The sequence below is a fragment of the Geospiza fortis genome, unplaced genomic scaffold (assembly GCF_000277835.1).
Source record: "Geospiza fortis unplaced genomic scaffold, GeoFor_1.0 scaffold2211, whole genome shotgun sequence".
In the NCBI taxonomy this organism is placed as follows: Eukaryota; Metazoa; Chordata; class Aves; order Passeriformes; family Thraupidae; genus Geospiza; species Geospiza fortis.
In genome coordinates, this window is record NW_005055029.1 from 12,543 (window position 1) to 22,120 (window position 9,578).

At 56.8% G+C, this 9,578-nt stretch overlaps 2 protein-coding genes across 2 annotated transcripts in view; both read left to right on the forward strand.

The window, feature by feature from the left end:
• The window catches only part of TYK2 (tyrosine kinase 2), a 10,816-nt gene extending 2,705 nt beyond the window's left edge, over positions 1–8,111 (forward strand). Inside the window, exons 6-24 of the mRNA XM_031065677.1 lie at positions 28–43; positions 453–635; positions 829–986; positions 1,233–1,356; positions 1,458–1,650; positions 1,729–1,835; positions 2,233–2,409; positions 2,896–2,983; positions 3,056–3,183; positions 3,373–3,508; positions 4,022–4,173; positions 4,252–4,402; positions 5,251–5,348; positions 5,557–5,749; positions 5,904–6,022; positions 6,477–6,649; positions 6,731–6,848; positions 7,166–7,276; positions 7,906–8,111. Coding sequence (XP_030921537.1) covers positions 28–43; positions 453–635; positions 829–986; positions 1,233–1,356; positions 1,458–1,650; positions 1,729–1,835; positions 2,233–2,409; positions 2,896–2,983; positions 3,056–3,183; positions 3,373–3,508; positions 4,022–4,173; positions 4,252–4,402; positions 5,251–5,348; positions 5,557–5,749; positions 5,904–6,022; positions 6,477–6,649; positions 6,731–6,848; positions 7,166–7,276; positions 7,906–8,040 — 2,560 coding nt within the window. The 3' untranslated portion in view covers positions 8,041–8,111. The remainder of the gene's footprint in view (positions 1–27; positions 44–452; positions 636–828; positions 987–1,232; positions 1,357–1,457; positions 1,651–1,728; positions 1,836–2,232; positions 2,410–2,895; positions 2,984–3,055; positions 3,184–3,372; positions 3,509–4,021; positions 4,174–4,251; positions 4,403–5,250; positions 5,349–5,556; positions 5,750–5,903; positions 6,023–6,476; positions 6,650–6,730; positions 6,849–7,165; positions 7,277–7,905) is intronic.
• Positions 8,112–8,719: 608 nt separating this feature from the next.
• The window catches only part of RAVER1 (ribonucleoprotein, PTB binding 1), a gene marked incomplete at its 3' end in the record, with an annotated part of 6,945 nt that continues 6,086 nt past the window's right edge, over positions 8,720–9,578 (forward strand). Inside the window, exon 1 of the mRNA XM_031065676.1 lies at positions 8,720–8,761. Within this exon, the coding sequence (XP_030921536.1) occupies positions 8,720–8,761 (42 nt within the window). The remainder of the gene's footprint in view (positions 8,762–9,578) is intronic.

The window sequence follows — 9,578 nt, forward strand, 5'->3', positions numbered from 1 at the left end:
CACGGGCGCGGGCGGCATCCAGTGGAGGCCGGTGCCTGCAGAGGTGGGTGGGGATGGGGTGGGTTTGGGATGCTCCATTCCTGCCCCAAATCCTGTGTTTGTGGCGGGTTTGAGAGGAGCCATTCCTGCCCCAAATCCTTATTTGTGGTGGGTTTGGGATGCTCCATTCCTGCCCCAAATCTTGTGTTTTTCCTTGGTTTGTGGTGGGTTTGGGATGAGCCATTCCCACCCCAAATCCCATCTTTTCCCTTGGTTTGTGGTCCTGGGTTTTGCCCGGGGTGCTCTCTCTGTTCTTTTCCCAGTTTTCCCAGTTTCCCACCCAAATCCACCCCACACCATCTCCTTCATTTGTGCATCCAGCCTTTTCCTTGGCCTCCAGCCTATCCCAATTTCCCCCCAACCCTTCCCAGCAGCAGGAAAAGTCTGGAATTCTCCCCTTTTTCCCCCTGCAGAGCACGGAAAGCTTCTCCCAGCGTGGATATTTTGGGAGGAAAAGCAGGCGGAAGGAGCCGGAGGCGCCGCCGGCGGAGCGGAGCGAGCCCCCCTGGTGCCATTTCTGCGATTTTCGGGAAATCACCCACGTGGTGGTCAAGGACTGCAGGATCAGCATCCACCGGCAGGACAACAAGTGCCTGGTGGGTGGGGACGGATCCCTGATCCCTCGCGGCGCTGGGATCCCGGGATTGCTCCGCCCAGGGCGCCAGGAGGCGGCGCTGGGAGGAACGAGGGGTTTCATCTGGGCTTTCTGGGGGTTTTTAGGGTTTCCCGTGGGGTTTTTTGGGTTTTCTGTGTGTTTCCTGCTCACCCCGGTGCTCTGTCCCTCCCCAGGAGGTGCTGCTGCCCTGTCCCAGCAGTGCCCTGGCTCTGGTGTCGCTGGTGGACGGATATTTCCGCCTGACAGCCGACTCCAGCCACTACCTGTGCCACGACGTGGCCCCGCCACGGCTGCTGCTGAGCATCCACAACGGCATCCACGGGCCCATGCAGTGAGTGCGGCTTCCCTGCGGGTCTCCTGGATCCCAGGGCTCATCCCGGAGCTGCTCCGTGTCCTCGGGGTGGTCCCTGGGTGTTTCATCTGCTTTGGGTTCATCACGGTCCATTCCACGTCCTTTGGGTTCATCCCAATCCATTCCCGTTCCTTGGAGTTCATCCCAATCCATTCCCTGCCCGATCCCAATCCATTCGCTGCCCTCGGGGCTGATCCCAGTCCATCCCTCCCGTCCCTTTTCCAGGGAGGAGTTCGTTTTTGCCAAGCTCCGCCGGGAGGAGCCGGAGGAAGGGCTCTACATCCTCCGCTGGAGCGTCCTGGATTTCAACCGCATGATCCTGTCCGTGCTCAAGAGGAGCCACCAGCAGGTAGGGACACAATTCCCAGCGTGGGATTCCCGGGAATTGCGAGCTCTGGAATGACCCGGGAGCCTCCTGGCTGCAGCTCCTGCCTCTCCTGGCTTTTCCAGGCTCCTGGGACACCGGGAGCCTTCAAGTTCCGGCAGTTCCGCATCCAGAAGAAGGGAGACTCCTTCGTGCTGGAGGGCTGGGAGCGCGAGTTCCCCTCCCTGCGGGAGCTCCTGGACGTGCTCAAGGGCTGCACCCTCAGATCCGGCGAGGAGAACTTCACGGTGAAGAGGTGCTGCCCACCCAAGCCGGGAGGTAGGCACAGGGATCATTCCAGGGACGGGGAACGGGTGGATCCGGGAGCTCACGGGGCCCCGCTCCCTCCTGCCCCAGAGATCTCGGACCTGCTGATCACACGGAAGGCGAAGGACAACGGGAAGCAGATCCTGAACCTCACCCAGCTCAGCTTCCACCAGATCCGCAAGAACGAGATCACCCAGGTGCTGCTTTCCAGGGATTTTCACTGCTCAGATTCCCGGGATCCAGTGCGGGAGGTGGAGGGATCCTCTCTGCTTTCCTGGGATTCTTTGGGATGGAGGAACCTGCTCTGCCTTCCTGGGATCCGTGGGATGGTGGAAGAATCCTCTCTGTTTTCCTGGGATACTCTGCCTTTCAGGGATTCCCTCCAGATCCCAGGATCCTCCCACACCCCTGAGGCAGCCAGCAAGATGGATTTGCTGTTTCATGCCTTCCCTTTCCAAGGAAAAGGGATGGAAAAATCCCTGTGGAAGCGGCTTTCTCCCACATTGGGAGGCAGGGGGAATTCGGGGAGGGATCCAGGTGAGGATTCCCACCTCCCCAGGGTCCAACAGTTCCCGCTTTTCCCCGTTTTCCCAGCGAGCCCACCTGGGCCAGGGCACCCGGACCAACATCTACGACGGGGTCCTGAGCGTGTGCGGGAGCTCCGGGAACGACGACGAGGCCGAGTATTTCTGCACGGAGCAGAACAACAACGGGCGGGAGATGCACGTGGTGCTCAAAGTGCTGGACCCCAGCCACAGGGACATCGCCCTGGTGAGCCCTTCCCGGGCCGGGAGAGCCGGGATCGGGGCGGGAAACACGGATCCGGAGGGTGGGAGAGGGATCCAGGGGTGGGATGTGACCCCAGAGGGCTGGAATGCGGCCCACAGGGTTGGAATACGGATTTGAGGGCTGGAATGTGGATCCAAGGGCTGGAATGTGGATCTAAGGGCTGGAATATGGATCCAGGGGTTTAAATTTGGCTCCAAGGGCTGGGGTGTGGATCCATGAGGGCTGGAATGTGGATCCAAGGGCTGGAATGTGGATCCAAGGGCTGGAATGTGGATCCAAGGGCTGGAATAAGGATCAAGGGGTGTAAATTTGGCTCCAGGGGCTGGGGTGTGGATCCATGAGGGCTGGAATTCCTCCTGGCTTTTCGTTCTGGGATTTGGCTCCCAAGGGGCTGGGATGGGGCTGGGATGGGGCTCCTGGCCCCTCAGGAACCCCAGGACCCCGCTGCCATCCCCGCTGTCCCCACAGGCGTTCTTCGAGAGCGCCAGCCTGATGTCGCAGGTGTCCCACGTGCACCTGGCCTTCGTGCACGGCGTCTGCGTGCGCGGCTCCGAGAGTGAGTCCAGCAGCCCCTCCCCGCCCCGTTCCCGGCCCCAGTCCCGTGGGATCATCCCGGATTTCCCCGCAGACATCATGGTGGAGGAGTTTGTGGAGCACGGGCCCCTGGACGTGCTGCTGCGCAAGGAGAAGGGCCGGATCTCTGTGGGGTGGAAAATCACCGTGGCCAAACAGCTGGGGAGCGCCTTGAGCTACCTGGTAACTCCAGCTGGGAATCCCCTAATCCTAATCCTGATCCTGATCCTAACCCTTCCCTCCCTTTTCCCAGGGGATAATCACATTTTTAGGGTCATTCCGCCCTTCCTGCTGCCCGTCCTCGCTCCCTCTCCTCTGTTCTTTTTTAATTTGTTTCCCAATAATTTTTCCCTTTTGCTCTGCTCTCCCCAGGAGGATAAGAACCTGGTGCACGGGAACGTGTGTGCCAAGAACATCCTGCTGGCCAGGAAGGGGCTGGAGGATGGATCTGTGCCCTTCGTGAAGCTCAGCGACCCCGGGGTCAGCTTCACCGTGCTCTCCCGGGAAGGTACAGGGCAGGGATGGATTTCCAGGGGTAAAATCCATCTTATTTTTCCCCCCTCCCCCTACTAATTCCCATAAGTTGTGGCCAGAGCTCTTTTCACAGAGTATTCTCAACTTTTCCAACCCAAATTTTCACAATATTTGGCATTTTAGTAAGGGAATTCCACCTGGTTTGGTTCCCAAGCTGCTGTCAGGGATGATCACACCCCATTCCAGTGCCTGGGATGCTTTTACCACAGGCTCTCCCCCTGTAAATCCCATATTTTATCTCTTTAAAATCCCAAATTTTATATCTTTAACATCCTACATTTTACGCCTTTAATATCCCATATCTTTCTACTTAATATCCCGTATTTTACAGCTTTAATATCCCATACTTAACAATCCGTATTTAATATTTTAACCCTTCACTTTTAACGTTTTACACGTAACAGACCAACACCCCAAACACACCATTACCCCCAATAAATAATGAAAATACACATTTCATACTTTCCTGGTGGGATGTGCCCCTCAGAGCGCGTGGACAGGATTCCCTGGATCGCCCCGGAATGCATCCGGGATGTGGGGAACCTCAGCACGGCCTCGGACAAGTGGAGTTTTGGGACAACACTCCTGGAAATCTGCTTCGACGCCGACGTGCCGCTGAAGGAGCGCACTCCCTCCGAGGTGATTCCCGCAGTTTTCCCCTGGTTTGGGCTGGATTTGGGGGTCGGGTTTGGAGTTTTTGCCCTGTTTTTCCCGCAGAAGGAGCGTTTCTACGAGAAGAGGCACCGGCTGCCGGAGCCTTCGTGCCGGGAATTGGCCTCGCTGATCTCCCGGTGCCTCAACTACCCCCCGGTGGAGCGGCCGTCCTTCCGCACCGTGCTGAGGGAGCTGACCCGGCTGCAGCCGCACCGTGAGCGGGGGAAAAGGGAGGGAATGCGGAAAAAACCTGGGGAAACGGGGATGAGGGGCCTGGATCCGGGAAAGGGGCGTGAGGGAGCTGACCCGGCTGCAGCCGCACCGTGAGCGGGGGAAAAGGGAGGGAATGCGGAAAAAACCTGGGGAAACGGGGATGAGGGGCCTGGATCCGGGAAAGGGGCGTGAGGGAGCTGACCCGGCTGCAGCCGCACCGTGAGCGGGGGAAAAGGGAGGGAATGCGGAAAAAACCTGGGGAAACGGGGATGAGGGGCCTGGATCCGGGAAAGGGGCGTGAGGGAGCTGACCCGGCTGCAGCCGCACCGTGAGCGGGGGAAAAGGGAGGGAATGCGGAAAAAACCTGGGGAAACGGGGATGAGGGGCCTGGATCCGGGAAAGGGGCGTGAGGGAGCTGACCCGGCTGCAGCCGCACCGTGAGCGGGGGAAAAGGGAGGGAATGCGGAAAAAACCTGGGGAAACGGGGATGAGGGGCCTGGATCCGGGAAAGGGGCGTGAGGGAGCTGACCCGGCTGCAGCCGCACCGTGAGCGGGGGAAAAGGGAGGGAATGCGGAAAAAACCTGGGGAAACGGGGATGAGGGGCCTGGATCCGGGAAAGGGGCGTGAGGGAGCTGACCCGGCTGCAGCCGCACCGTGAGCGGGGGAAAAGGGAGGGAATGCGGAAAAAACCTGGGGAAACGGGGATGAGGGGCCTGGATCCGGGAAAGGGGCGTGAGGGAGCTGACCCGGTTGCAGCCGCTCCGTGAGGGGCGGGAAAAGGAAATTCCCGGGATTCTGTGGGGAAAAGGGAGGAAAGGGAAAAAAGGAAAACCCAAGGTTCCTCGCAGACCTCGTGGATGTCACGTCGGTGAATCCCGACTTCCCGGTGTCGGATCCCACCGTCTTCCAGAAGCGGTACCTGAAGAAAATCCGGGAGCTGGGCGAGGTCAGTGGCATCTTGAGCTCTGCAATTCTGGGGAAGCTGGGCAGGCTCCTTTCCCTGTCTGGATCTGAAATTCCTCCCTTTTCCCTGCTGATTTCCCCGGCTGGACCCAAAATTCCACGCTTCAATCCTTATTTTCATATTTTAACCTATTTCCCCTGCTGAAAACCTCCTTTCCCCGCCCAAATCCCGAGAATTTATCCTTCTCCAGGGCCACTTTGGGAAGGTGAGCCTGTGCTGCTACGACCCCACCAACGACGGCACTGGGGAGATGGTGGCGGTGAAATCCCTGAAATCTGGGAGCAGCCCCCAGCTCCTGAGCTCCTGGAAGAGGGAAATCCAGATCCTGAAGACCCTGTACCACGAGAACATCGTCAAGTACAAGGGCTGCTGCAGCGAGCAGGGTGAGGGAGAAACCCCCCGGGATTTTCCAGTGGATCAGCCACGGAGACCTTAAAAAAACCCCAATTCCCACATTTTTTTGGCCAGGAATCGCTGTCCTGGCAGGAATTTGGGGGCTTTCGGGGTGGTCCCCACATTCCCACCTGTCTGTTGCAGGGGACAAGGTGGTGCAGCTGATCATGGAGTACGTCCCGCTGGGAAGCCTCCGGGAATTCCTGCCCAAGCACCCCCTGAGCCTGTCCCACCTCCTGCTCTTCGCCCAGCAGATCTGCGAGGTGAGCCCAGAATGGGGCTGGATCCCGAAAAAAATGGGATGATCCCCCCAAAAAATGGGGTTGGACGACTCAAAAATGGGGGTTACAGCCCCAAAATGCGTCTGAATTCACAGAAAAATGGGGTGGGACCCTTTGGAAATGGGGCTGAATTCCCAAAAATGGGGCTTGACCCCCAAAAAATCGGGCTGAACCCCTCAAAAATGGGGTTGACACTTCAATGTGAGTCTGAACTCCAAAAAATAGGACTGAATTCCCCCCTAAAATAGGGAAACACAGGAGTGCCAACTCTCAAATGGGGTTTAATTCCCAAAAATGGGGCTGATTCCCAAAAAAAAGGGGATGAACCCCCGAAAATACCTCACAACTCCCCCCAAAACACCTCCAAACCCCCCAAAACCGCTCCCAACCTTCCCGAATCCCCCCATAATCTCATTTTTTTTCCCCGTTTTTCCAGGGCATGGCCTACCTGCACTCCCTGCACTACATCCACCGGGACCTGGCAGCCAGGAACGTGCTGCTGGAGAACGAGCACGTGGTGAAAATCGGGGATTTTGGGCTGGCCAAGGCCGTCCCCGAGGGCCACGAGTACTACAGGGTGCGGGAGGATGGCGACAGCCCCGTGTTCTGGTGAGGGATTCGGGGCTCGGGAGCCTTCGGGGAGCGCCGCTGCATCCCAGGCCCCAGAGCTGTGAGCCCAAACGGTTCCAGGTACGCCCCGGAGTGCCTCAAGGAGTGTAAATTCTACTACGCCTCGGATGTTTGGTCTTTTGGGGTGACCCTCTACGAGCTCCTGACCCGCTGCGACCCCGGGAGCAGCCCCCCAGCCGTGAGTCCCGTGGGAATCCCGGGGGGTTTTTGGGTTGAAATCGGGGGTTTCCCCCACGTTTTTGGGTTGAAATCGGGGTTTTTCCCACGTTTTTGGGTTGAAATTGGGGTTTTTTCCACGTTTTTGGGTTGAAATCGGGGTTTTTTCCCCACGTTTTTGGGTTGAAATTGGGGTTTTTTCCACGTTTTTGGGTTGAAATCGGGGTTTTTTCCCCACGTTTTTGGGTTGAAATCGGGGTTTTTTCCCACGTTTTTGGGTTGAAATTGGGGTTTTTCCCATGGTGTTTTTTTTGGGGGGTTATCCTTGTCCCCTGACAGAAATTCCTGGAGATGATCGGGGCCACGCAGGGGCAGATGACGGTGCTGAGGCTGATCGAGCTCCTGGAGAGGGGGAAGAGGCTCCCCATGCCCAGGGATTGTCCCTGCGAGGTGGGAAACGGGGAAAGAGGGGGAGGAAATGGGGAAAAATGGGGAGGGAGGAGAAAAAGGGGGGAAATGGGGAGGGGAGAAGGGGGAAAATGGGAAGGGAGGAGGAGAATGGGGAAGGGAAAAGGGAAAATGGGAACGGGAGAGGAAATTGGGAAGGGAAGAGAAGGAGGAAGAGTGGGGAGGAGGAAGGGAAAAAGGAGGAAGGGAAAAAGTGAAAGGAGGAAAAATGGGGAAGGAAAGATGAGGAAGAAAGGGGGGAAAAATGTGGAGAGAAGGAGAAAAATGGGAATGAGGAGCGAAGTGGGAAGGGAGGAGAGGAAAGGGGAATGTTTCACGTTCCTGGGGGCAGGAGAGAGGTTTACCCGGGATTCTGGGGGAGGATTTCCCAGGATTTCTGGGGAGGTTTACCCGGGATTTTGGGGGAGGATTTCCCAGGATTTTGGGGGAGGTTTTCCCAGGATTTTGGGGGAGGTTTTCCCAGGATTTTGGGGGAGGTTTTCCCAGGATTTTCCCAGGATTTCAGGGGAGGTTTTCCCGGGATTTTCCTGGGATTTTGGGGGAGGTTTTCCCGGGATTTCTGGGGAGGTTTTCCCGGGATTTTCCCGGGATTTTGCCCGTTTTCCCCCCAGGTTTACCGGCTGATGAAGAACTGCTGGGAGGCCGAGGCCTCGTTCCGCCCGGCCTTCCCCAACCTCGTGCCCGTGCTGAGGAGCTTCCAGGAGAAGTACCGGGCTCAGGCCCCCTCTGTCTTCAACCTCTGCTGAGGGGGGACCCCGAAATCCCACGGGACTGGGGGGAAAACACCCCAAAAAAAATCCTATAGGACGGGGGGGGAAACACCCCAAAAATCCCATGGGATGGAGGGGGAAAAATCCCAAAAAATCCCATGGGATGGGGGGGGAAAAAATCCCCAAAAATCCCATGGGATGGAGGGGAAAAATCCCAAAAATCCCATGGGATGGAGGGGGAAAAATCCCAAAAAATCCCATGGGATGGGGGGGGAAAAAATCCCCAAAAATCCCATGGGATGGAGGGGAAAAATCCCAAAAATCCCATGGGATGGAGGGGGAAAAATCCCAAAAAATCCCATGGGATGGGGGGGGAAAAAATCCCCAAAAATCCCATGGGATGGAGGGGAAAAATCCCAAAAAATCCCATGGGATGGGGGGGGAAAAAATCCCCAAAAATCCCATGGGATGGAGGGGAAAAATCCCAAAAATCCCATGGGATGGAGGGGGAAAAATCCCAAAAAATCCCATGGGATGGGGGGGGAAAAATGCCAAAAAAGCCCATGGGATTGGGGGGGAAAAATGCCATGGGATGGAGGGAGAAACCCCCCCCAAAAATCCCATGGGATTTGGGGGGAAACACCCCAAAAAAATCCCATAGAATGGGGAGGGGGGGGAACCCCCAAAAATCCATGGAATGGGGGGAAAAAATCCCATGGAATGGGAGGAAAGCCCCAAAAAAATCCCATGGAATGGGGTGAGGGCTAATCCCCCAAAAAAAATCCATAGAAAATGGGGAAAAACCCAAAAAATTCGTGAAATGCAAGGAAAACCCCCCCCAAAGTTCCATGGGAAGAGGGGGGACCCCAAATTCCAGCCCCAACCTCCCCAAAATTCCGGATCCAAGCCCCCAAAATTCCTGATTTTTTTCCCCCCTCCCACCAAACACTGTGAACGAGCTCTGGGGCCGGAGGTTTTGGGGTGAAAAGGGGGGATTTGTGCATTTTTGGAATTATTGCCTTATTCTTCCCAGCCCCGTCCTCTCCCCCCAGTTTGGGGCTGGGGTCGGTTTTGGGGGGTGCGAGGGGCTGGATCTCCTTCCTGCCCCCCTGGATTTGGGGCCTTTTCCCCCCCCAAAAAAAAACCCAAAAAACGGGAATTCCATGAAGAAAAAGCCAAACCAAAGCTGGCACTTTATCAGGGTTTTGGGGAATTCCCAAAAATTCCCTTATTTATTGCCTGCTGTGCCCTCCCCCCCGGGAGCTGGGGGGGATTTGGGGGAAATCCCCTGGAATTTGGGGCGGGGGGTTGGGATTCGGGGGGAACCCCGGGGATTTTGGGGGATCCAAAGGGTCCCTGAATAAAGGATGGAAAAGGCTTCGTGTTTGGGGCTTCTGTTTGGGTTTTTTTGGGGTCTCCATTTGGGTTTTTTTGGGTATTTTTTGGGTTAATTTTGGGTATTTATTTGGGTTTTTGGGGATCCCTATTTGGGATGTTTTGGGTGATCAACGGTCCAACGGAACCAACCAATAGGAATTTGCGATCTTGGGGCTCGCCCGCTGCTGCCCAATCCC